This window comes from Acomys russatus, chromosome 6 (assembly GCF_903995435.1).
Source record: "Acomys russatus chromosome 6, mAcoRus1.1, whole genome shotgun sequence".
Taxonomy (NCBI): Eukaryota; Metazoa; Chordata; class Mammalia; order Rodentia; family Muridae; genus Acomys; species Acomys russatus.
Window position 1 is genome coordinate 76229000 of NC_067142.1, and position 27772 is coordinate 76256771.

The following is a 27772-nucleotide window of genomic DNA, read 5'->3' on the forward strand; positions in this document are numbered from 1 at the left end:
AAAATGGGTCAGGGTAGCAAAGAATGTGCCACCTTACCGCTGGTACCCCAAAGCTATGGGCAAAAAGAAATAAGGCTATCAAGTGATCAAAGCAACACTTTATTTTCAATGTTTTGTTTTTAACTAAAATTTTATTACAAAGTTTGCCAAACATCAAATTAAAAACTTGCACCTGATATCCAGACACTGTGGCACTGTCCTATCACAGACTCTTCTCACTGCCAGGCAAATAACCCACTTCTTTAATCTTATCCAAAGTTTCCTTGTAAGCTCAGCACATAGCATGTCGACACCAAGAGAAGAGCAAAACAGGAAAACACCCACTGCAGACCTCAATACTAGTAAAACAATGACAATTTCATAAAGGCGTCTGAAAATTACAGAATGCAGTGTCACCTCATGATCACATTAACACAGCTATTTTACATACACTCTAAGCTGCAAAGCAGAAGGAGCACTTTGCATCTGGCTCGTGTGTGATATATATAATAGGAATCCAAATGTATACATTGTATGTATTACATTCCTTAGGTTGAAGATTCAGAGGACAACGTAGCTTTGAATATAAAAGTCTAGTAAATTTGCCCCTTGTCCTACAGTTACTATGGAATTAACCAACCTCACCAGAATTGGCCGGCTGCAACTAGCTACGCATATATACTAAACTGAAACAGAAGACAACAGTTTTAAATTAGCTCCTTAAAGTGTTTCAGGCTGAACTCCTTTCTAGAGAGTTTTAAAGACATATAGGATACAAAATAGTATAAACTGTATGAGCTAAACAGTAGCAAAAATACTGTTGAATTGTAAGTCAAAAAATATATAAAAAATAGTAGCCTGAAATGGCAATTTTTCCAACAGCAATGTGTGTAAAAATATTTAAAATAGTACTGTTACTCCAAAAATATACGTTTTTTTTTTTTTTTTTTTCCTATTTGCAACAGTTTATATAAGCAAACACACACCTGCAAATTGAGGTAGCAAAGCCAAATTCACAAACTTTGGATAAAGAAAAATAACTCTCCTATGTTTTAACTTTAAATGAACTCTAATTGCTTTACACTTTAAAATTCACATTACTTTACAAAACTTAATTTAAAACACTGAAAATGCTTTCGTTAAAAAACTACTTAGTTCCTGACAATTATCTCACATTCAAAAACTGTACAGAAAAAACACAAGTCACCATATATTACATAAACGTAATCTATGTATTTACATTTCCAAATGCACTTTTAAAGGCTGAGGCTGAGCCACACCATGAACGGCCTCCCTCAGACAGGCCCTGCAAGCCGTCTATCCTCATTCTTCATATAGACCATCAATATTATAAACTGACCCAAAGAGAATTCTGTTCTCTAAGTGCATAGATGTACTTTAAGATTTTTCAAGAAAAATCAAATGGCAGAAAGAAAGAAAAAAAAAAAATTTTTTTTTTTAAAATACAAAAATAAGACTTCAGATTTTTAGGGATTAAACTTTTCCTATTAACCAAATTATATCATCTTTGAATTTCCCCCTTGTTAGCTGCTATATTTTAATGTGAATAAACACAACCACATTAAAAGATTACTATTTGCCTCTATAGTCCTGACTGGAAAAGACAAAAAACAAACAAACAAAAAAACCCCAGAGATCCCGTCAGTGCATCAAGTTAATTCACTCTGGACTTTTCCTTGTTTCCGTAAGAGGGAGGGTCTGACCAGTGGTGGCATCCGAGCACAGGTCAGTAAATGTAAGGGACTATGCGGTAGGGCACTCGCAGGCAGTACTTCTCCCAGGCCAGGCCGTACTTCCTCCTACACTGGTGCTCATCACGGGCTTCTCGGTGGACCAGCAGGACGGTAAAGTAGATGACATAGAAGTACGGCAGGAGGTGGGTAAACCCTGCAGGTAACAACAGCAGCTGAGTGACTGTTCTCATTTCCCTCAAATGCCCTCAGAACTAATTTTCTGAACCAAGATATGTCAGATTACAAACAAAATGATGTTCTTGGCCATCTCAAAATGTTCTCAATCCCTTCAGAAGGTAGACAACTGTAAGATAGCAAGAAAACAGACCGGGGAGCTGCCTAGAACTCCATCAATGACATGCAGTCTGAGAAAAACGACAGTCAAGTTAGCACTGAGATGCTCACCACATGGGAGGGACCACGCCAGAGCCATGATGAGATCACCCAGGTAATTGGGATGGCGAACAAAGCCCCACCATCCAGAAACAAGCAGACTCTTTCCTGTGGAAGTATGAATGGTCTTCAAATCTACATAAAAAACAAAAACCTATTTTAATGACTTCTAAAAAAAAGGTATAAAAACCCACACATAGTAAATATAAATCAACATATTAAAAGTCAGCCCTTACGTGCAAGCTTTGGATCAGCAGGATTCTTGCGGAATGCATTTTTCTGAGAGTTTGCACAACGGAAGATTACATATCCACAAACTGAAATTTTAAAATATTTTCCTGTTAGTAATTTAGATGTAATCTAGCATTTAAATTCTCACTCATGATCCATCTTGAGGCAAAACTAACAGACAGACAGCCTTCCACACGGAGGACGACCATGACTACAGGCTACCTTGTGGGCTAGCTCTCAGACCTGCAGCCTCAGTAAAATACCAGCTGAGTCAGAAAATGTTGTCTGCACTTCAGTGTGAAACCTCTCAACTTGGGGGATGTACTCAAGTTAACAGGCCCTAACATGGCCCCCCCTATGATAAGATCTGAATGACAGGAAATAGCAATTCTCCACTTCACCTTCTCTGGAAGATAAACAGACTGTTTTGGATAACTCAGAGGCGCCACTGACATAAATAAACCAATGGAGAATCTAAAGCTTAGCTTTCCTCTTCCGTTACGGATACTCATAATGCCATAAAACTAGCTCTAGTTGACGTTCAATGCTAATTTTCCTATCCAGGAAGTTTTAAATTACTTACTTTACTGACGAAGAAATAAAGGAATGTCATCTGAACTACAGAACCCTGGGCCTGGTGGGACTCAAAGTCACAGTGGACCTCTCTACGCCGCCGCCCCCCACCCGCCCCTTACATGTGCTGACTTGTTCACTCAGCCCATCTTCCATCCCATATTAAACCACTGCACCTCCAATTAAAACTTACATCCTCCAGTAAGTACAAGCTGACATTCCCCAGGACTGGTTCCCACCACCTCAGGCCCCTCAGTACAGTATGTGAGCACCTTAGGCCTCAGGATCCTGGTATCATTTGTACAGTAAGAAAGAGTGTTGTTTGGAGAACAATCTCTTTCTGGTTTTTGAGACAGGGTTAGCTTGGCTGCCCTGGGCTGGCTTTGTAGACCAGGCTGGCCTGGAAGTCACATTGATCCTCTCTGCCTCCCCACTCCTGAGAGTAACAGTATATGCTACCACACCCCGGGGACAATCTCATTTTTATTATCTCTAGACAATGCAGGCATTTGACAGAGAAAAGAAATTGTTCCTAAAGCAATTCAAGCTAAATAAAAGTAAGATGTTCTGTTGAGAGGACTAGTGGAGAGCCATGTCTTCCTTCTCTTGGCAAACTTTAGAATTTTCTCACTAGTTAATAACCATCATGAATTATTTTAAACCTGCGATCAAGTGAAATGCCATGTGACAGACAGACACCAACCACAAAGGAGCAAACACAGAATGGAGGCTGAGATCAGCACTCACGTTTCAGAGCAACGATGACAGAAGCCAATGGCCAGGACAAGTCATGGGGATGGCTGACCAGGTAAAAGGCCTGGAGGCTGTAGGTGAATGGAACCCACACCAAGTCCCCAAAGGCCAGCATGAAACCAAAGCCATCGTGGATGATGTCCATGGTGGTCAGCAGTGCTTCCTAAAATGACAGGTGGGAAGAAATAAAAGCCATCTTATGGCCAAGTATGTTCATTGTAGGCACTCCAAAATACTGAAAAGCAGCTTCGTTGCTCTGGCCTAAGCCACTGTGTCCCCCCCATCCCGCCTCCCCCTCCCCTCCATGTAAAGTCCTGCAGTAGCCAACTTCTAAACCCCTGTCAGGCTTCAGCTCTTGCTCAGGAGCTCCCGGACCTCCCTGACTTCACCTTCCTCCACCCCCAGCCTCAGTCCTCTCCCTGGGTAGCCTTCCTGACCCTGCACCTGGCCAACCCTTCTCAGATGCCAGCATCCTGCATTCCAGAAGGTCACTCTATTTGTCCAGTTATGCTCTCCACTGCATTTCAAACCTCTCATTTGTCGAAAGTAAATGCCACAGTGCCTAGCAGGAAGTAATAGGTCCACAATGTATTTGTGAAAGGAACAACCACCAACCAAGTCTGGATCATCTGGACTCCCCTGTGCACTTCCTACAGAAGAAGCAAGCTGGAGGGCAGCATGGCAAACCAAGGGTTCACACCCAGGCGCGAGCACATGGTCGATCAGGTATCTCTGGACCAAGATACCTGAAGGCCAGACTAATGGACACATCTCTGAATATCTGAAACTTTAGTATCTGTCCTTGGGGTAGGACAACTAGCTATCCAGAGGTCTATTGAAAACCTAGTTCTGTGTTAAATGCAAAAGTAGTGCCTCCAAGGGCAGCCTCCCCACATCATCATGGGATAAAACGTCAGGTCAGAAATCTAGGCCCAAAGGCTCACACCTTAGATGTCAGAATGACACATACGCTATCAACTCTGGGGACATATGCTCTGATATAGGGTCCTTAGAGATTGAAGATGCCCGTGGAACACAGGGACTAAGGCAGATAAAAAAAAGGCTGGAGAGATGGCTCAGACGTTAAGAGCACTGCCTGCTCTTCCAAAGGTCCTGAGTTCAATTCCCAGCAACCACATGGTGGCTCACAACCATCCATAATGAGATCTGGTGCCCTCTTCTGACCTGTAGGCAGAATACTGTATACATAATAAGTAAATTTTTAAAAAAAGAAAAAACAAAACAAAGCGTCCTCTGGTCTTCACGTGTGTATGTGCACACACACTCATCACAAGTTGTGCCTTAAGATGCCAGAAGAAAGTCATTTCCAAATAAGAGTTGTTCACACACACACCCCCACACACCAGCGTTCATGTGCAGGGCCTTTGAGCTGCCTCATTCTCAACACAAGCTAGAGGTAAGCTATACCACCCTCATTCTGTATATAAGCTGCTCCAGCTCCCCAGAGGAAAACTAACCACTCATCAACTCTCAAAGCTGCTTGACTTTATGGCCTCCAAGAACTTAGCTCTTAAAATTAACTATCTCGGCTGGAGAGATGACTCAGAGGTTAAGAGCACTAACTGTTCTTCCAAATGGTCCTGAGTTCAATTCCCAGCAACCGCATGGTGGCTCACAACCATCTATAATGAGATCTAGTGCCCTCTTCTGCCCTTCTGGCTCACATGCAGGCCAAATACTGTATAAATAATAAATAAAATATTTTTAAAATATTTATTTAACTACCTTGTATAGGCACAGAAATGCACAACTAAAGGCCAAATTGGAAGATCACAAGTTCAAGCCAGATGGACTACTAGGACCTTAAAAAAAAAAACAAAAAAAACAAAAAAACAAAGTCCAATAAATTACCTCATTCCAGAGGGCGTCCACCACATACAAGAGCTGGAAACTATTAACCAAGATCATTGCCAAGGATGGGGCACTACGTTCCTGTACTTTCATTTCAGCCAAAAGCATCACCAAGTTCACTACCACCTGGAAAAAGGCAAGAAGACACCCTCAAAGCACAGCTGAGAAACCCAGTGGCCCCCACAAAGCAAGACACCTGTGCTATCTTGCAAACGTGCAGCCTCACTCTCATCAAGAGAACGCAGTGGATGATGTTGGTCTTTACAGAATACTGATCAGTATCCTTCCAAACAGTGACATGGGCACATGAGACTAAGGAGCCACTGTAGAAGGGAGGAGACCAGCAAGAAAGAACGGACAACACTAAGAAGCCCCAATAAGGGCTACAGATCTCCTTAGTAATGCTGTTCTTGACTGGACTCTGATTGGGCGAGGAATCTGGCTAAAGAATACAGGGTCTTGGATCTATTTCTGTAATTCTTCAAGTCTGAAACTGGGTCAAAATAAAGCTCTTCTGAGAAGGAGAGGAAATCAGTACTTTTATTTTTTCTTTTCTTTTTTTGAAATCAGTAATTTTTACATTATTCCATCTATACTAATTCTGTGATGTTTAATAATCCATAACAACGTATCTTAAACTTGTAAAAAATATAGTAAGAAAATATTTTGCATTAAGACATTTTATGTGTGTGTTTGTTTTTTAAGGCAGGGTTTCTCTGTGTAGCCTTGGCTGTCCTGGACTCACTTTGTAGACCAGGCTGGCTTCAAACCCAGAGATCTGCCTGCCTCTGCCTGCTGAGTGCTGAGATAACGGGTGTGCCACTGCATCCAGCTATTAAGACAGTATTATAGAAAGCTAGCATCTTCTTCTTCTTCTTCTTCTTTTTGGTTTTTCAAGACAGAATCTCTGTGTGTGTGGGCTTGGCTGTCCTGGACTCACTTTGTAGACCAGGCTGGCCTCGAACTCACAGGGATCTGCCTGCCTCTGCCTCCCGAGTGCTGGGATTAAAGGCATGCACCACCATGCCCGGCTTATTATCTTCTTTAAAATCACCCACACTTCCTTCTAAATACAAGATAGTCCTACCATCAAAATTGGGGGAAAAAACAAAACACATACCCAGCCAATCAATCCGGGGCGCAATTCACAAAAGTATTTGAGATCAAAAGCACCAATTCGAGGATTTAATTCACGGCCGATGAAGAAGTCATAGACAGCATTTCCTGGGAAGGAAAAATGATTACCTGAGTCATGTTCCACCTGCTGCCTACTACCAAGTCCAATCTGCTGCCCCTTGAGGACTGCAGAGGTAGAACCAAAAGACAGAACTGGGGACCAGGGCTGCCACACTTCCTCAGAGTCACGTGATCAGACCCTCCCCCTCCCCATGCCAAACTCTAAGGAAACTGGAGGTTTATTTTGTTTTAACGGTCTTTTGTTGTTTTTTTTTAACAGCATTTTTTTTTTTTAAAAGACAAGGCCTCACTGTGTCATGCCCTGGCTGGCCTGGGAACTCTCTGCTTATATCAGGCTGGCCTGAAACTCACAGGAATCCTCCTGCCCTTGTCAAGGTCTCCAAGTAAAGGCATGTGCCACTACATCCAGCCCATAGGAAATAAAACAAAACAAAAAACAAACAAACAAACAAACTTAGAGCTCAGTGGTGCACTCTCAGCACTCAGGGAGGCAGAGGCAGGCAGTTCTCTGTGAGTTCGAGGCCAGCCTGGTCTACAAAGTGAGTCCAGGACAGCCAAGGCTACACAGAGAAACACTGTCTCAAAACAAAACAAAGTTAGAACCAAACAACTTGCAGCCTGATTTTTTTTTTTTTTTTTTTTTAAGGAATTTACTACTTGACAAAGATAGATAGTGCTGCTAAAGGTTTTTTGTCATGTACCTCAATAAGAACCACCAGGTGCTGGACATGGTGGCACACGCCTTTAATCCCAGCACTGGGGAGGCAAGAGTCAGGCAGATCGCTGTGAGTTCGAGGCTAGCCTGGTCTACAGAGTAAGTCCAGGACAGCCAAGGCTGAGACACCCTGTCTCAAAAACAAAGCACAAACAAAAAAGAGCTACCTTATTTTACAGAATAAGATGACCCCCAACTTTTCCAGTTAAAATATAGAGTTTGGAATATACTGGCTGTATAAAACTACTCCTCTTCCAAGGCACACCCTATGCACCAGACTCTGGCATGTGTCTATTTGCAGGCAAGGCACAGACAGCCAGACGCTTTATTAAATGCTGGCAGACAGCCAGTGTCAGCCTACACTTCCCCTTTAAGGCTCGCTCCACACTCAACAGACCGCCCTCAGAGTCGAATGGGCGGGTTCTGGTGGAGACCCACTCCACACTCACGCTCTCCTCTAGGTACAGGAAGATGTATGTGTGCGGCCTGCTCCTCCCCGCTTCACACTCCCTGCACAGTGGGGAATCGGCCAGCACCCACCCCTGTATGTGCCAGACACATGAAGCAAAGGGAAGCAAGCTGCATCAAAGTAATGGTGTTTAAGACAACCCTCGACTTTGGCATGGATTTTTCAGGGTTAAAATGTTGTCTTATACGCTAGAAAATACAGTAAATAGAAAATCATGAGAAAAAAAAAACATTTAAATTTTGCCTTCAATTTTTTTCTTCACTTGTTTTAAGTTTCTTCATTTCCCATAATTAAACTAGACAAAACAGCTATCTACTTAAGTGGCGCCATGGCTGCCAAGAATCTAAACACACCCACGCACCACATGATGTAAGTGCTCACCAGAACTGGCAGGTGACAGCTCACCCCTGGGGGCTTTCAAAGAGCGGGCGTAGAGATAAACGCTCAAGACCACTGAGAACACAGTGGCTGCAAGTGCAAACTGAAGGAAGTGAGTGTGCAAGTAACAGAGCTCTACACCCCAGAAGAGAGACGCTCCCACAACTGCAGATGTCAGGACAAAGGCGTAGAACCCTTTAAAAAAGAGAGAGAGAGAAGTTAATTAACATCATCCTGGGGCTCAAATTGAGGTTTTGAGACAAGTGAGGTAAGGTTACCCAAACTGGGCTTGAATTCCTGGCCTCAAAAAGACACAAACACCTTAGTCTCCTAGGCACAAGGAACTACCAGCCAATGTAGTGTTTTTGTGTTTAGTTAAGTCTTAATTTCATTATCCAGATTATTTTCATAAATATATAAATAAGCAATGCCCTTAAGGTACAACCTTGAATGTAAATACCACAGCTCTTGTGCTACCTTTCAAAAATGCTAGCATTCTTTTGTAACATGAAGCATTATTACCTACTGTTAATTAAAGGGAAGCTGAAAGGGCATAAAAATTTACTGCTAAACTGAAAAGAATCTCAAAATGCACTACCCCAAAGTGTCAGCGTCCGAAGTCAAATAACTAGCTCCAATGGAGACAGGCACGCACGTGTTCTCAAGGTTAAAGCCACCACCTAATAGCAGAATGATCTTAGTCGGTATAAAATTGTAATATTTATGTTGTAATTTATTAGTTGGTAATGATACAAAAAGATTCTAGTCACATTCTAGAAAACATCCACCTAGAGAATGGATTTTAACATACCCTACCCTCATAGCAGAGGCCACAAGAAAGAAAACCCAATGTGGTTACTTATACTTGCAATCCCAGCATGTGGACAAAATAGAATATACTGCATAGGCAGACAGCATACTGACATCCCAAGAGAAGCCACAGCCAGTCTAATGCTGCTGGCCAACGGGGTGGGGTGGGGCAATTTCACTTTTGGCTAAAGAAATTATTTTTCTTCCAAGAACTGAAAGTGCTGAGGTGTTTCCAAATGAAGTCATCAAATTACATTTCAATTAACAAACACAGAAAAGTCATGTTCACTAGTGAGACTTCTAAGCTTTGATAAAATAGGACCATTATCAATTTGCTATCTAAACCCATGTCTTTTACCTACCAAGTTTACTCCAAAAGAGTAACTTTAACCTTCAAAAAATTTACGAATTAGTCAGCACTATTTCTATAGTCTGTGAAAATTAATCACTCAAAATTTCTTAGCAATTTCCTTAATGGCAAAATCCCATAAAAATAAGCCAAGTATTATTAGAAGCAAACATAGAGGGAGGAGGAAGTTTTGACAGAAGAATCAAGGGCCCAGGTGCAGTGCTTTGCCTCTGAGCAACCACACCCTCAATGGAGACAACAAAAATAAAACTTGGCTCAGAAAACCCAAAACACCAAGAATAAGAGACCTGAGAACAAGAGTCAACACCCCACCCTGACCAGACAGCACTGCAGCAGGCTAGCACAGACTGAAGAGACAGGCTCCATCGGCAAGGAGCCCGGCAGAAACACAATGATGTATGCCCAGCACTGCATGTATGGCCTCAAGTCCGGCACACAGCAAGCTGGCATGGCTTGCAACTTGGCACTTAAGGGCAGGTAACCTTGAGAGCATCTCTGCTTCCCTTCTGGCACCCTGTAGAATGATTTCATGTAAGAGTGCTATGTAAACCAGTGAGCAAGTACCACCCATAACTAGAGAAACAGTAAACTGTGTTCAGACTGTTCCTGGCTTGCCATGGTTCAACTCGGGAAACTTCCTCTGTAGCACACACAGCACAATATTCAGAACCACACTCAAGTTCAGATCGAGGCTAGCAGCATACCATACACTGTCCCCTCCCAGTGCTGGACAGTGCAGTGAGCTCTGTACTGCTAAGCCAGCAAGCACACTGGAGGTCAGCTGCAGAAAATACATTTTCAACTTATGGCCTACATAAGATGGACTTATGAAAATGCAAACAGCCATAGGTTGAGGAGCATCTGTCATAGAATTCTAAAAGAAAACAAAATCACTCTACCCAGTCTAGTAAAATGGAAAATCACTTATGGACAGCCACCACACAGGGCACTTTCTCAGTCTCCAGAAGGTAATGTACTGAGTTCCTAGCACATGTGCTGACCATGGAGGTACTCAGAGCAAAGGGTCAACATCTGTCCTTACACAGCTCTAAGCTGTTTCTTCCCCCACTCAATACGCATCTACGGTTATCTCCCTAGTGCCAAGTGTGTGGAAAACACAAGCTAGCCCACAAAATTATATCCTACCAGGAAAAGTCCACTAAACAGAAAAGACACTGATATGGGAAGGCATAACTGTCTAATAAAACAGGTGAGAATAGACCCAAAGCTTCCTCCTCGTTTTTGCAGTTAACAGTGAATTTCTACATCCATCCTTGCAGCTTCCCCTTAATTAAGAAGCAGTAGTAACTACACCTTCAGTGTAAAAAGCATAGGTAAAGACTCAGCTTTCAAGCAAAGGGTTGACAAGAGCAGACACAAATTCCCTAAAGGCCAGTCAGCTGAAGCCAGCAAGCAAGGACAGGAGTGGGTCCTAGGTGGGAGTGACTGGGATGCCTGCACCGGGAGAGGCTTTCTAGAGCCACGAGAGTGCTAAGCACAGCAAGGTCCTAGACGTCTTTTGAATGGTGGAGCGGTCCCTCTGTGGTTAAGCCTGGGCTCCGCAGTAAGAGCATACACTGCTCTTTCCAGAGAACCAAGGAGAGGTTCAGTTCCTAGCACTGCAGGTGGTTGTGAGCCACAGTGTAATGCCAGTTCCAGGAGGGCAACACCGCTAACCTCCTACAGCTTCCTCTGCACACACATGGTGCATATGTATACACTCCGGCATGTGCACGCACACACATGCACACACAAACACAGGAAGATAAATATTTAGTATTTAAGAAAAATCACCATTTAGTCTATACTTGAGTCTTCTTCCATCAACAAGAGGTGTTCCTTCTACAACCTTAAAAGAAAAAAAGTTAAATTTTAATTAAAAATTAAAGCACATTATCATTTTATTTGTTTGTTTTTGTGTCTTCAGACAGAGTTTTCTGTGTAATAATCCTGGCTGTCCTGGAACTCACTTTGTAGACCAGGCTAGCCTCACAGAGATCTACCTGCCTCTGCCTCCCAAGTCCTGGGATTAAAGATGTGCACCACCACAACCCACTCATCTTTCTTACATATTACATATAAGTACGTGATCTTCTTTTGGTTTTTTGTTTGTCTGTTTGTTTTTTTGAGACAGGGTTTCTCTGGGTAGCCTTGGCTGTCCTGGACTTGCTTTGTAAACCAGGCAGGCCTCGAACTCAAGAGATCCACCTGCCTCTGCTTCCCAAGTGCTGGGATTAAAGGCGTGTGCCACCACGCCCAACCTGTGATCTTAAAAACTCTTAAATCACATTATACCCAAGAAAGTAACTAAGAAATACAACAGCATTTCACTAGTTGATGAAGCAACTCCACTGCCAGGAACTGACCATAAACATATGCAGTAGGTAACATTTCGATACACCAAGACTATTGCAGTAGTCACCCCACCAAATAACCCACTGCACACACAGCACAAGATTTAGTGTGCTCAAAACTCTCCACTGACAAGCCAAGCTAACCTCACTGCCTCACATTTGCAGAAGTGTAAAAACTATCATAAGAAAACTTTGCGGCTGGGCATTTGTGGCCAAGCCTTTAATCCCAGCACTTGGGGGGCTACCAGGTAGATCTCTGTAAGTTCATGGCCAGCCTGATCTACAGAGTAAGCGCTAAGACAGCCAGAAAAGGAATGAAGGGAGGGAGGGAGGGAAGGGAAAGGAAAGGGAAGGGGAAGGGAAAAGGAAAAGGAGAGGGAAAGGAAAGGACCAGAAAGCCCTGAAAGTAAATAAATATCACACACAGAAATTAACAAGATCCACAGTCTCTACTACTCAATGAACTTCCATAGTTAGAATAGTCATTTGAAAGGGAAACTATGAAGCTTCATGTTAAATTTTATACTTTCAATATGGAATATATTTTGTACACTCTCACCAAAACCAGAAAAATCTATTGACAGATTAGAACCAGAAAAACAATTAGCTTAATATGCTCTTTCGTAACTATCACCTGCATTGAATTCTTCCTCATCCCCTTGTATTTAGTCATAATAATAATAATAATAATAATAATAATATGCAGAAAACGGAGGGAGGCTTACACAAACCCAAAAAGGAAAAAAAAAGTGCACGTTGGCTCTCATATGGGAATCTAGGCAATAATATATGTACATATGTAAACAGCAGGTTAACACAAGAGAAAAGCTCCCCTTTCTTTGGTTTTTGTTTGTTTGGCTGGTTGGTTTTTTGAGACAGGGTTTCTCTGTGTAGCCTGGCTGTCCTGGACTTGCTTTGTAGACCAGGCTGGCCTTGAACTCACAGAGATCCACCTGCCTGAGAAAAGTTTCCTTTCACAATTATGCTATGTACTGTCAACACTGTATGCAATGATGCACTGACTTGCTCCACTATTTACCCACACTGCTCTACTATGAACATGCTTCCCAGGCGAGAACCACCATGGCAAACCCACTGCGCACAGCACAGTGATGCCTAGAGAGGGTGAGAACGCTGCCGGAGTAAATGAGCATCTACCCTCAAGTAACTGCTCAGAACAGCACCCTTGCACTTAAACTGTCCAATACGAGGATGCTATCACCTGCCAGCACCTGTTCTTTTGCTGTGGAAGGGGAACCCAGGACAGAAATGTGAAACCTGAGATCACAGGACTGGGGAAACCCTAAGCGATGCTTCTCAATTGCAGGGGTCTTGTGGGCCTCAGTCTGACCATACAGATCTGACACGCACTCTCTACCACTCTGCGCCATGTGTATGTGTGGTGTAGATAAGCCTCATTAAGAGTCCTCTGACTCTGAACAGAGCCTGACAGTTAAGAACAGCCAGCCAGTTAGTGAGAGGCCACAGCACCAAGCTGCAGCTCCAGCTGGCAAAGCTGCAGTCTCCTGAAATAAATCATGCATCCTTAGGGCAGCTCATGTTCTCTGAAAACATCTCTACACAAAAGCACACGACTGGAAAGGCTCCACTTTGCAATGGGAGAGAGTTTAAAAGATACTACACCAGTCTGAAAAGGACACCCATGTTCTTGACAACAAAAATTTTTTTTCTTTTTTCTTTCTTTTTTTTGGACAGGGTTTCTCTGTGTAGCCTTGGCTGTCCTGGGCTCACTCTGTAGGCCAGGCTGGCCTCCAACTCAGAGATCTGCCTGCCTCTGCCTCCCAAGTGCTGCGATTAAAGGTGTGCGCCACCACTGCCTGGCGTGACAACAAATTTCTAAGGATCAAAATTGGAAACAAGCTTTAGCCTGTATTTGTTTCTGTTTTGTTAAATCCACTGAGCTCAGAAGACAATAATTCAAGACGTGTTACACCTGAAGTGGACATACTAAGCAGTGTTCCTTTCTCTGGGTGCCTCCACCAAGACTTGGGCTGGTGTCAAACAGCTTATTCTTTCCTATTTGAACTGGAAAGTGTGACAAATATATGCAACATCAACTTGACAAATTCAAGAAGCAGCAGCTAAGAGCAAACCTCTAGGTACAGGTATGAGGAAGTTTCTAGACTGAGCTGAGGTAGGATGACCTACCCTAAATGTAACAGGCACAATTTCATGGGCTGGGTTCCTACACTGAAGAAAAAGAAGAGCTGGACCAATGGCTCAGTGATTAAGAACACAGCAGGCTCTTCCGGAAGACTCGGGATGATCCCTAGCACTCACACGGTGGCTGTTCACAACCAACACTAACTCCAGTTCTAAGAGATCTAATGCCCTCTTCTGGCCGCTGAGAGTACAGCACACACACAGTACATAGATACGCAGGCAAAACACCTGTACACATAAAATTATAAAATAAAATAATTTAACAAAAGAAAAAGGGAAAGTGGGAGTTGGCAGGGAGAAAAAGGGAAAGCAAGCTGAGTATCAGCATTCATTCTCTCTCTAATTCCAGACTATAGATGCAATGTGACCAGCCACCATCATTTCTCTGCTATTAGGAATGTTACCCTCAAACTATGCAAAGTAAATCCTTTTTTTTTTTTTCCTCCTTTTGCTCTTGTCTGGTATTTTATTGAAGCAAGAAACGTAAACTGGGGGCTGGAGGAAAGATTCAGAGGTTAAGAGTAATGATTGTTCTTCCAGAGGTCCTGAGTTCAATTCCCAGCAACTACATGGTGGCTCACAGCCATCTATAATGAGGTCTGGCGCCCTCTTCTGGCCTGCTGGTTCACATACAGGCACTGTATAAATAATAAATCTTACAAAGGAAATTAAAGAAATCCAAACCATATAAATTTTTGGTTTTTCAAGACAGGGTTTCTCTGTGTAGCCTTGGTTGGTCTGGACTCTCCTTGTAAACCAGGCTGGCCTCGAACTCACCTACTTCTGCCTCCCAACTGCTGGGATTAAAGGTGTACGCCACCACACCTGGCCCAAATCATATTTTTAAAGTTATGCTTAATAAGGGAAGAGCTATAGGGCATAGAAATAGCAGTTTCAGTGTATGACTGACAGGTTCTTACTTTGAAAACTGCTATAAATGTAAGCAATGGCAAAGAAGTCAGACAAGTTTGACAAAGCCCCGCCCCTCCAGCAAAACCTTACCTTCAACCAAACCAGTTTTTGTTTTTGTTTTTTATTATGTATACAGTGTTCTGCCTGCATGCATTCCTGTCCTCCAGAAGAGGGCACCAAATCTCATAGATGGCTATAAGCCACCATGCGGTCGCTGGCCAGGACCTTTGGAAGAGCAGTCAGTGCTCTTAACCTTTGAGCCATCTCTCCAGCCCCATGGCAGTTTTTTAATCCAAGAACTGGGAGGCAGAGGAAGGCAGATCTCTGTGAGTTCAAGGCCAAACTGGTTTACATAGATGAGTTCCAAGTCAGCCAAAGCTACACGGTAAGGACTTTGTCTCAAAGAAAACAAAACAAACAACCCAAAACCTTACCTTCCCAATTGGCAACAGGTAGAAGAGAGCTTGAACAAAAACCCAGAGGAGGTAGACAGCACACACTCTGGTTTCCCACAAATCATCCACGGCAGGCAGCGGAGGTGGGAAGCTCAGCAGACTGGGGTCCTTCTGCCTGCACTGCAGCAGCAGCAGCAGCAGGAAGGCCGGCAGGCCCAGCATGACAAGCAACGCACCTGCAACCAGTCCAGTTTGCATAGGTTTTAAAATCATTTTAAGTTGTTTATTTATTTTTACTTTTAGGGCAAAACTAGTCTGGCTAGCTGTCTGCAACCAGTCTGTACTGTCCCATGAAAACCTCCTATTCTAGGGAGGGGCTGAAGAGTTGCTTTACTGGTTACAAACACTTGCTCTCACAGAGGACCTGCATTCAGTTCCCAACACCCACATGGTGGCTCACAGCCATCTTAAATTCCAGTTCCAGGGCATTCAATGTCCTTTTCTGACCTCCTGGGTACCAGGCATACATGTGGTACACATAACAAACATGCAAGCAAACATTCATACATATAAAATGGAATAAATAAATCTTTTAAAAATCTCAGGCTGAGAAAATGGCTCATCAGGTAAGGGCATCTGTCACAAAAACCTGACAACTGGAGTTCAAATCACAGGGTTTACCTGTGGAAGGAGACCTGACCTCTGACCTCTACATGAACCCTACAGCATTAGTTTGCTCACTCTCCCCAGCTACCCCCCCCCCACACACACACAAAAATTGATAATAAAATTTAGTAATTTTTAAACTTTTTCTCTACCTGTCACTTCCCATGGGAATACAACCTGGGCTAAGTGATCAAAGTATGACTCGTGCCTCAGAAACCAAACTGAACTTTCAACTCCAGCCACCAAAAGAGCTAGTGCTAACCAGGCGGTGGTGGCACACACCTTTAATTCCAGCACTCAGGAGGCAGAGGCAGGTGGATCACTGCTGAGTTCGAGGCCAGCCTGGTCTACAAAGCGAGTCCAGGACAGCCAAGGCTACACAGAGAAACTGTCTCAAAAAACCAAAGAGAGAGAGAGCAAGTGCTAATACCAGACAGGTCAGTCTGGTCTGTTTGAGGAACAGGAAACAGGCCAAACTGGCCTTGAACCCTATAGATCCTCCTTCCTCCGTCTCCCAGCACTGGATTGCAAGCATGAACAACTATACTCAAGCCTGGAAAGGAGCCTTCTAATCTAAACAAGAGGCCTTCTACCCATAAATTTCCAACATTTAACATAGTGTCACACACATGCAGATTGTGGGTGTGCTAGATAGATCCAACTAGCAAGGGGCCGTAACCGGAGTAAACAGAGCAGCTAAGCCGACAGAATGCTGTATGCTGCAGCCTGCTCCTGCTGTGAATGCTCTAGGCCAGGCCCTGCCATTTCCACTCATCACCAGCAGAGCTCCCTGTCCCTAAAAGACCACGACTACCCTTCCCCAGAGCATACCCTCATTTTATCACTTTTTTGCAATCCATTCTCAAGACCCCAAAGACTGTTAAAGCTTTAAAGACAGCCACATCAGTATTCTTTCTACTCTATGACTGTACTGTCATCGTCATCCCATCCATCCATCGATCCATCCATCTATCCATGTCTCTTGTACCACCCCCCCAACAGCTCCCTACTCAGGCCTTTTTTACCACTGTTCCGTTTCTAGAAAGTTCTTCCCTAGACTCCTCACCTCCTCATCCTCTCTCCTGCTCCAATGTAGACCTTTCTTGTGCACACAAGATCAACTCTGCCCCCTTTCTCCTCCCTAGTGGGGCTCTAACACCTACCAGGCACCCCGCCAAACTCCAGGTCCTTCCGCTGCACAGTGCTCGCTTGAAAGGTTTCCAGAGGTGCAGGTACTCTGCTGACAAGGTTCTGTTCCTTGGACTCTATCTCTTTGACTTTGACCTCTTCTCTTCTTGGACGAAGGCTGTACTGTGTAGCTATAGAACTGACTTCTGGTGGCAAAATGACGCTTTCCTAGTTTAAGGGGAAAAAAAATAAATATATATATATATATAGATAGATAGATAGATAGATATGTAAACTATAGCCTACAATTAGATATATATATATATATAAACTATAGCCTACAATTAGTGCAAATGCTACTAATTCAGGATCTCTATACAGCTGTGAATGTACAACAAATGTGTTAAGTTACATGCAGTCTTTTGTTTTGTTTTGTTTTGTTTTTCGAGACAAGGTCTCTCTGTGTAGCCTTGGCTGTCCTGGACTCAACTTTGTAGACCAGGCTGGCCTCGAACTCACAGCGATCCGCCTGCCTCTGCCTCCCGAGTGCTAGGATTACAGTGTGCGCCACCACGCCCGGCTATTACATGCAGTCTTAAGGACAGAACATGAACAAATAATACATCAAACTTCAGTGTGAGTCTGAGGAAAATGAAACAAAAAGAATGCTGCAGATTAAAGAGAACATTTTGCTACCTGCTTGTTTTTATGAGATACGTCATTCCTCTCCACACGCTCAGGGTCCCCGTTGTATATATGGATGCTGTTTCCGTACGGCTTCTAAATGGGACATGAGGCAACATAATCAAAACTATACCGACTGGAAGGATAGTAATGGTAACAAGTTATGACTAGAAATGAAGAGATAAAATCAACTAGACCTCTCGTGTTACAGGTCAGCTCCTCAGTGCACACTGTGTTTTAGCTTTTGATAAAAATCTCAGGATGGGACCTGCCAACCTTAAAATCAAGCTCCCGCAATCCTCCAGCCTCACCCTCCTGCCCAGGCACTGGGACTATAGCTGTGCAACACCATATTTTTTTTAAATATATTTTATTAATTATTCATATTACATCTCAATTGTTATCCCATCCCTTGTATCCTCCCATTCCTGCCTCTCTCCCATGCAACACCATGTTTTGGACATCAACTTTTCCATATTGCAAACACTTCAATAATTTCACTGTCGGATACTGTAACATTTCTATGAAAAGCGGGTTAAGTAAAAACTGGCAAATTCATTAGCCAGAAGTCATTCAGTGACCCTAAAACAGCCAACAATAAGAAGAGTGGATATTTCAATTCCATGCTACCTGATATTTACCCTTAATATTTTCCCTTCCTATGTGTCCCTCTTGACTCATAGTTTCTTACTGAAAAAAAGAAGTGACTTAGCGTGCAAGAGCTTGTTAAGGCAATGTTTGCAACAGTCTCTTCCCTCTTCTATAAAGATTGTCAACAAATATAGCACTACTGAGCCAAGAAGAAAACAAAAATCCAAGCATATTTTTCAGGAGACCAGCTGACAAAGGACAGCAGTGACACAGTAGAGGGCTCTAGCTTAACGCCTCGCCCAGCGACAGAGCATTCACCATACACTTGGGTCTACCCACGTGTCAGTGAGCCATCTTGTCAGCTGTGTCCAGCATCTCAGGTTCTGAATAATCTCTCATAACCACAGATAAACCATGGCAACACAGCCAGTTAGCCAGCTCTACATCATGCTGCCTACATGCCAGTGTTGTCATTAAGTGGACAGATTTATGATGACAAAACACTTAACACTATGAGGTAAATTACTGAGACCACAACCAGGTGTGGAAAAGATCGATCATAACAGGATGTCCAAAGCTGAAGCAGCCTAAATGTGAACTTACACACGCACCATGCAGTAGGCTGGGGCTCTACAGGTGGGGGCAAAGAAAATCTGTAGCCCTTGTGTCAATGGAAACACAGTGTGAAAATGAAAGTTGTAACAGAAAGCAGTGTGCAGCATCTGACCTTACCCTGAGTCACTGGCTGGCAGAGAGCCACTCACACAGCAAGCCCATTATACTGAGCAAAGCACAAACTCAGAAAAGGGGAGGGAGGGGAGAGGAGATTATAATCCTCAGAATGAAAGGTCAGGCATTCAATGAAAATCAAACATGCATAGCCTTTTGTTTTGTTTCTCAAGACAGGGTTTCTCTGTGTAGCCTTGGCTGTCCTGGACTCATTTTGTAGACCAGGCTATCCTCGAACTCTAAGTGATCCGCCTGCCTCTGCCTCCTTGAGTGCTAGAATTACAGGTGTGAGCTACCATGCCTGGCTCAGTCTAGGGTTTGGGGATGTTGTTTTGTTTTTTTTTTTAAGATTATTAAAAGCCTGTCTCCAGAAGAGATATTATTAAATGAATGGAATACAAAAGCATTTTTTTTTTTTACTTTAAACACTTTGCACTACTATATAAAACAGTGGTCCTCAACCTGTGGGTCGCAGCACCTTTGGCAAACCTATCTCCAAAAACACTTATGTTATGATTCATAACAGTAGCAAAATTATAGTTATGAAATAGAAACAAAAATAATAATATAGTTGGGGTCGCCACAACAGGAGAAACTGTATTAAAGGGACACAGCATTAGGAATACTGAGAGCCACTAGTCTAAAATATTCATCTACCAAGTGTGGTAGCTCACCCTAGGTCTCAGCACTGAACAAAACTGAGGCAGGAGGATTGTATCAAGTTCATGGCCAGCCTGGGCTACCTGTCTTGGGGGGGGGGGGTAAAGAAAATATATATATATATATATAATAAAATAACTCATAGGCTAGGTCCCCAGGCTTTACACACTTTTCTTTTCTTTTCTTTTTGGTTTTTCGAGACAGGGTTTCTCTGTGTAGCCTTCACTGTCCTGGAGTCTTTGTAGACCAGGCTGGCCTCGAACGCACAGCAATCCGCCTGTCTCTGCCTCCCGAGTGCTGGGATTAAAGGCGTGCGCCACCACCGCCCAGCGCTCTACACTTTTCTACATGCACCAACAAAGTCATTCCACTGAAAACACCGTTTTTAAACAGCGAAAGTGATCAAGCCTAAGACTGTCAATTAGGATGGCAAAAACATCTAATGCAATTGTCTCCTTTCATGGCCTAAAGCTATGGCTGTTCAACATAAACATCTTCTAAGGCTACACGCTAACAGCGCTCCTGGTAACATTATTTTGAAGTTGCTAGGTAGCTCATCGAACAGAACTGCTTGCCTTCAAGCCCAATGATCTGAGTTCAATCCCACAAACTCACAGAAGGCTGGAAGGAGAACAGGCTCTACAAAGCTGTCTGCTAACCTCCCTGTGTGCTCACACACACCATACATATGGACACTGAAAATAAAGTTAAAAATAAGCATTTTCTTAGATATTCAAATGAACTGTTTTCTAGTTTGCACACTTGCTAACAAAGGTGCCACTGATCAATCTGAATAAGCCTTTATATGGAGGAGAAGCCAGTGCAAACAAGTACCAATACAAGCGGCGTCAATTTAACTTGCAGAATTTCCCTCCTCATTTCCTTAATGTCAGCCTGGTGGGAAGCAGAGGCAGATCTTCTGGGACCTTTCGGCGCCCTGCCGGGGGATCGGGAACGTGACCGTGACCTTGATCGGCTGCCTCGGCGTCGTGAGGGGGAGCTGGAAGTTGAGCCACTTTTCCTTTGCTTAAAGGATTTTAAAGGCTAGAGAGGAAGAAGGCAACAGAGACGTTATCAGAACATTAACAGTGGCCAGGCTGGAAGAGGTTAGTGAGGGCCACTATCGACTGCCATCCATTGTGCACATCAAGGCCCTCGCAGGGTTTGAGAACTAATCACAGGACCAGTGGGAAATGCTACAACAAGCCCAGCTCTTAGGAAAGAAACAGCGCTTTCCCTGCTCTGCTAGCTTGCAAGGTATGTCAGTGTCTGCCCCGTTAGTTATACATATTCCCAGCAACACAAGAAAGGAACTAACTCACATGGTGAGACAAGATAACAAACACACAACCAGTTTTTCAAAAAGTAGGCAGCCCCGGAGCCACTGGAAACACACTCGGTCTTAACAGCAAAGCACAAGTCAAGTGCTTTGGCTCAGCTGCACTCTGCCCTGGCCCACTGCAAACCATCTCACGCCTACTTCTTCTAGGGATACAGACCTGAGCCAGGCAACCCCCGGCCTTTGTCCAGATGCTGTTTTGTGTATGAAGCCCTCAGCTAATGATGGCGTTTACAGGTCTTAAGTGACTGCTAAACAGCATCAAAGAGAGGTCATACACATTCTCTTTCACCTGGATCTGCCTCTAAGCTACAGAAACGCCATGAGCCATGAAGCAGAAACACTTACTAGAGCAGTGTGCGACCTACAGACCGTGCATGGGTCCAAACTATTAGTTACTGATGTGTCACTCACCAGGTCTAAAACTACAGAGCTCTAAGTAGACGTCTGCAGAGCATTTTGATTTGTAATTTTATGCCTAGAAAATCTAACAAAACTCTGCAGCTTTACCTAAGATATCCTCTTTGTCCTAGAGATTGATTATGCATTTTATGTAAGTATTTGTATACCATAAGTCAATATTTTACAATCTAGGCCCTCTAAAGATAGGCTAGGAAGGGGAAGCTGCAAGCTGGCCTCAAATCTAGTAAATGTCATTCTGAACACATCACCAGTGTGGAGGAAGAAACTCAACCACTGCCAGGTGGTAGCACTCACCATTAATCCAGCACTAGGGAGGCAGAAGCAGGCAGAGTTCGGGGCCAGCCTGGTCTACAGAGTACATTTCAGGACAGCCAGGGCTACACAGAGAAACACTGTCTTGAAAAATAAAACAAAACAAAAAGAAAAGAAACTCAAGCCCTGTAAGTGGGTATTTTAAAATCCTGAAGTTGGGCCTGGAGAGATGGCTCAGAGGTCCTCTTCCAGAGGACCTGAGTTCAATTCCCAGCAACCACACGGTGGCTCACAACCATCTATAATGAGATCTGGTGTCCTCTTCTGGTGTGCAAGTGTACATGCAAGTAAAACACTGTATATGTAATAAATCTTTTAAAAAACAAAAACAAGCCAAGGCTGCACAGAGAAACCCTGTCTCAAAAACTTAAAAAAAAAAAAAAAAAAAAAAAAAAAATCCTGAAGTCTGCCTCCTGCTGACCCCTCTGCCCGCCCCAGCCACCGCCTCTCTGGTGTGACTGTGTCTGCATCATCCACGGGCTTTGGAATGCTGCCTTCCCTACATTTTCCCATTTGTCCCAGCATTCACCTCACGAAGACAGTGGTTTAAAAAAAAAATCCCTAACCCAAGGCGCTTTCCTACCCTGTCCAAAAGCACCACAGCAAACACCTCACACAGTAATTAGACCCAGTGGAGTGAGCTTTTGGGATCTGCACCCATTTGTCATTCACACATTCCCACAGCCAAGAACACCATGAGCCCCAGAACCCCAAAGCAGGAGCCTGGCATGTCCCTCTAGCTCCCCCGACCTACTGCTAGCCTCAGGCATACTTACCTTGATGTCACTCTCCTTCAGGTCCAGTTCAGTGCCGTCTTTGTACTTTACAGTGTACAGCTGGGACTTGCTGTCATGGCTCAGGATTTGTACTTCATAATAAAGGGAGCTCCCAGGCCACCGACCTCTGACCACTTCACCCTCGGCAAACTTTCTATTTGGCATTTTCTAAAATGAGTCTGAACAATTTTAAAGAAAAAATTCAGTCAATATTTATTGGGTTTTTTGTTTTGTTTTGTTTTTTTGACTAAGTTGTTCACAAAAACAACTTTCTAGATCTGCTAATCACTCACGATTTTTGGGCCAGGAACCTCCAATGAAGGCGTGTACAACTCCGTATTTTATAGATGACAAAACTTGAGCTTAAAGTTAATGCTTTGTCAAAGTTCACAAACATAGGAGAGGAATAGCAGGAGAACACAGAACAGTCTGAGCTTTATTTTGTTTTGTTTGGAATCACTTTGTAGATGACTTGGCCACTGGGGACATGGAAGTGGTACTGGGGACTGACCTCAACAACGTAATGACATCTAACCGCACTACACAAAATGTTCCCCACCTACAGTAACCCAAAGTCAGGGCACTTATCAAAAAGAACACATTTTTATTTGTAGATCTGCATATCATCTTTCAAAAGCTTTAAAAGTCATTTAATTGTATTTTACCAAGCTACCTTACTGGAAAATAATAAACGATGAGACAAATTGGGAAAAATAAAAAGTTAGCATTACTATAACCAACAGAAGAATTTCAAACCTATAATGAATAGCATATTTGAGGCTGTCTTCAAAAAGTTTGCACTCTCAGAGTCATATCCCAGGGGCATACCAAGTAACTGCCAACCACCCACCTAGGCTAACCTATACCTGGCATTCATCCAAGCCCACATTCAACTCTTAAGCCCACAGCTGACACCTACTCCAATTATAATAGTCTTTGCCACTGTTCAAAACATGGCCCATGAAACCTTATATATGTTTTAAAGAAGCCACAGTCTAAGCCGGGCGTGGTGGTGCATGCCTTTAATCCCAACACTCGGAGGAGACAGAGGCAGGAGGATCGCTGTGATTTCCAGGCCAGCCTGGCCTACAAAGTGAGTCTAGGACAACCAAAGCTAACACAGAAACCCTGTCTGGGGGGGGGGGGGGGGGGGGGGGGCGACACACTCTTCAAGAGTTGTCATTTACCTGAGGCAATAGCAAATGATGGCTGTGCTACGAGCTCTCTCCCCTGACTAGCAGATTTACACAGGAGAAAGCCTGTGCCTCCGGCCAGTGCCCTGTCTGATACCAACGATAAGCAAGCAGCAGACAGAAAGACTCTTCAGCTACCGATGTCACCCACTAAGCAAGTCTCCATACATTACCCAGGCATAAAGACACACACTTCACACACCCCTGCCAAGACCTGGTTATGCAACCCAACAGCACCTGGTAGGACTCTTGCCCACTGTGGAACTAAGGAGAAGGATGCACTATCTACCCCTCCCAAGAAAGTCTTTCTACATTTATTTCTTCACTGTCAACCGAGGGGAGGGGGCCTCACAAGCTTCATCTGCAGCAAGCAGATGAAAGAAAACGAGACTGTCCCACACCAGCGTGTTTATCTGGTGAGTAAAGTTACATTACAGAGCCAGGCCTGGTGCCCCTTGGGGAGCAGGAGGGCAATGGCACTTCTGCACAAGGAGGAGGGGCACAAAAAAGGAAGGTGACAGCAGCAAGCTTTGTTGATTTCAACACTTAGTTCCAATCCTTCCTGGACAAAGAGGAAGGAAATGTGCTGGGCTTCCTTCTCTGGTGCCCGCCTCTTCCTTCCCAGACCACGCCCCCCATCAACCACTTCCTAGCATTCTCTTGCACTGGTCGTCTGAAAGTTTGAGAAAAGGCACAGTACTGTTCTATATGAAGATGCCACTGTGGTCTCAAACAACACTTTAGAAACTGGAGGTATGAGCACTTCAGGGCTTGGGGTCCACCTGCGTCTCTAAAAGGCCCTTGAACACATTCACTCTGGACCATTTGAAGCATTCATTTCTCCCATCCAAGTACTATCCAGGCCCAATCCTGCTTAGCTTCTGAGCCAGATGAAATTTGAAGGATTAAGGCCGGGTGGTGGTGGCGTACACCTTCAATCCCAGCACAGTGATTCTAGGGCCATACTGTCCTCATTTTTCAAATTTTTTTTTTCTTTTGGTTTTTCGAGACAGGGTTTGCAGAGATAGATCTCTGTGAGTTAAGCCAGCCTAGTCTACAAAGTGAGTCTAGGACAGCCAAAGCTACACAGAGAAACCCTGTCTCGAAAAATCAAAAGAAAAAAAAATACAAGAAATTTGAAGGATTAGGACAGAACGGCCCTAGGACCATTGTTATTTCTCTATTCCAACAACAGACATCATGTTGACTGCATTTGTGCAACAATGAACTTAAGGCAATGTAAAAAAATAAATAAAACTATTACCTACTAAATACTTTAGGATGGATAAACCAAGGCACACATTAGATATTTGAGCCTCAGTTTTTCAAAACTGTCTAATACGTGATTTGATACCCCACCCCTAAAAAAGAGGGGAGGTAAAGAACTAAGAGCTGGAGCCAGACAGCAACTTGGGGTGCTATTACATAGCTTCCACTAACTGTGTATAGGTCTTGTACAAAGTGGCTTGCACATCATGTGGCCAGCCCCATCCTTTATTAACCCCTGAGGGCAGGTGATCTACACGCAGGTGATCTACAAGCTGCTTCCCAAGCTTCTACTGTGACACAAAGGTGTGAGTCTATTGTTCTTTCTACACTGTGGACTGCAGTACAGGTTACTAACATATCAAAAATTCATCTCTTTGCCGGGTGTGGTGGTGCACGCCTTTAATCCCAGCACTCGGGAGGCAAAGGCAGGTGGATCGCTGTGAGTTCGAGGCCAGCCTGGTCTACAAAGTGAGTCCAGGATGGCCAAGGCTACACAGAGAAACCCTCTCTCGAAAAACCAAAAAAAAAGATTTCTTGTGCCAGGTATGGTAGCACACGCCTTTAATCCCAGCACTCGGGAGGCAGAGGCAGGCGGATCGCTGTGAGTTTGAGGGCAGCCTGGTCTACAAAGTGAGTCCAGGATGGCCAAGGCTACACAGAGAAACCCTGTCTCCAAAAACAAACAAACAAAAAATCTTGTAAACCAGGGGCGTGGTAGCCCATGCCTGTAATCCCAGCACTTGGGAGGCAGAGGCAGGAGAATTCTGTGAGTTCAAGGCCAACCTGGTCAACAAAGCAAGTCCAGGATAGCCAAGGCTACACAGAGAAACCTTGTCTCAAAACACACACACACACACACACACACACACACACACACACACACACACGAATTAACTGAGACTTGGGGATGGAGAGATTAAGAGCACTGGTTGCTTTTCCAGAGGTCCTGAGTTCAATTTCCAACAGCCACAAGGTGACTCACAGCCATCATTAACGAGACCTGGTGCCCTCTTCTGGCCTGTGCAGGCAGAACACTATACATAATGAATCTGAATCGTCACCAAAAAAAAAAAAAAAAAAAAAAAGGAACTGAGACTTAGCTGGCCACGGAGGCTTTAATTCCAGCATTCGGGAGGCTGGGGAACGCAGGAGGTCTGCCTGGTCTACAGAATGTTCCAGGACAGCCAGGTCCACACAGGGATCTTGTGTCAAACCAAAAATGAGACCTGATGGTGCTATTTCACACGGCATGTGGAGAACCTGGCCTGAGGAGATGAGAAAGGATAGGATGGGGCTGGCGACGTGATGCGCATGCCACTTTGCACACTACCCATGCAGTCCGTGGAAGCTATGTAACAGCATCCTAAAATATTGTCCAGCAGGTAAGAATTATACTGGATGGGACAAGGGGGCTCCAGACACTTTTGTGCGCGCTCATGCACCTAAGTAAGTCAAGATGCACGGACAAGCTCCACTTAAAGGCATGTTTCAGCCAAGTAGGTTTGCAAAACACAGTACCTTTAATCCTACACAGCAAAAATACAAGGATCCTAGGGTGTTTTTCTGTTACGCCGGATTCTTGCTAACTTGTGTGTCCGTTTGGCACTGGGACTCCTCACACGTTACGATACAATATAGTACTCGGTATCAATGTGACCGTTTCTTTCTACTACTTTGCTCGCCAGCGTTGCAAGAGTCTTTAGTCAGTTCTCCACTTTCTCAAATTCATTTAACGTAGCAGAAAGAAAAGGCTTAAACGATGTCTGACAGCGACCCTTTAACACCTGAGCCTGTAAAAGCCTGCCAGGCGAAACGCCACCAGGAACCCGTTCGCATGGCCTGTGCCCCTGCAGAGCCATTCAAGAGAAGCAAGCCCCTCTGTGCCCGCAGCGGCCTTTTCCCTTAATGCCCAAAGGTACACTTATCGTTAAAGTCCTACGCACTCCCGCCCCACGCTCCAGGCAACGCTCGGAAACTAAACAACCGGACGTATCACCTCCCTGGATTAGATCCCCCATCTCGCGCTTCTCTGTACCCCCATCTTCTCCCTCAAGAGCAGCTGCTACTTTGTAGCCCAAATCTACTCGTGCACGTGCACCGGCCCTCGCACAGCAGGTGCGCTACACACAGCGGGAGCAAAGGCCAGGTGATTAGCAACCTGCCCGACGCCGCCGAAGTGCCCCGGAGCAGGCAGGCACTCCCAACAGCCGAGCGCGCACTTTAAGTGGCCCTCGCAGGCTCAGCAGCAGGAGGCGCCAGGCCAGCTGTCACTACGCAGCACCCACGAGGCCCGGAAAGGCAGGATGGAGCTTCGGCGGCAGTTAGCTCCTCCCCCGCTCGCACTCCAAGGGCCCGGGCGCCGCGGAGAGCACGGCCCGGGGCTCCCCAAGGCGCGCGTCCGAGGGGAGGGAGGAGGGGGAGTCCGCAATTCGAAACCCGCGCCCCGCTTCCGGCCCACGCGGTCCCAGCCTCGCCAGTCTCCCCGGTCGAACCCGCCCTCCACTCGCGGCGGGGACCCGCGCCGGCGCTCACCTGGCCGCGCTCCGGCGGGAACTCCAGCCACTCCGGGACAGTCAGCCAGCAACCCGCCGCGGTTCCGCGCGCGACACAACCGGCCGCGCTCTCGCGCTCCCGAGGTCCCGCCCCCGGCGAGACTCCCCCGA

The 27772-nt window shown here is 44.6% G+C and overlaps 1 protein-coding gene across 1 annotated transcript; it reads right to left on the reverse strand.

Annotated features, from left to right (window-relative positions):
* Positions 1-1425: 1425 nt before the first annotated feature.
* Positions 1426-27770, reverse strand: Lbr (lamin B receptor). Its single transcript, XM_051148042.1, has 14 exons — positions 27642-27770; positions 22648-22826; positions 20632-20841; positions 17830-17913; positions 17169-17361; positions 15379-15575; positions 11289-11343; positions 8318-8509; positions 6676-6779; positions 5556-5681; positions 3678-3846; positions 2363-2443; positions 2139-2261; positions 1426-1887 (listed from the first exon to the last, which is right to left on the reverse strand). Exons 2-14 carry the CDS (start codon positions 22810-22812, stop codon positions 1727-1729), a joined length of 1860 nt encoding a protein of 619 aa, XP_051003999.1. The 5' UTR covers positions 22813-22826; positions 27642-27770; the 3' UTR covers positions 1426-1726.
* Positions 27771-27772: the final 2 nt, after the last annotated feature.

What these genes read in the sequence shown, in the direction of transcription:
- Lbr (XM_051148042.1), bottom strand. Translation starts at nt 22,812, where the DNA reads ATGCCAAATAGAAAGTTTGCCGAGGGTGAAGTGGTCAGAGGTCGGTGG. An exon ending in GGAGTTTGGCGGGGTGCCTG is followed by an intron (nt 15,576 to 17,168) that starts GTAGGTGTTAGA and finishes GACTGGTTGCAG; the next exon opens with GTGCGTTGCTTGTCATGCTG. An exon ending in GCCCCGGATTGATTGGCTGG is followed by an intron (nt 5,682 to 6,675) that starts GTATGTGTTTTG and finishes GCCTTTTTCCAG; the next exon opens with GTGGTAGTGAACTTGGTGAT.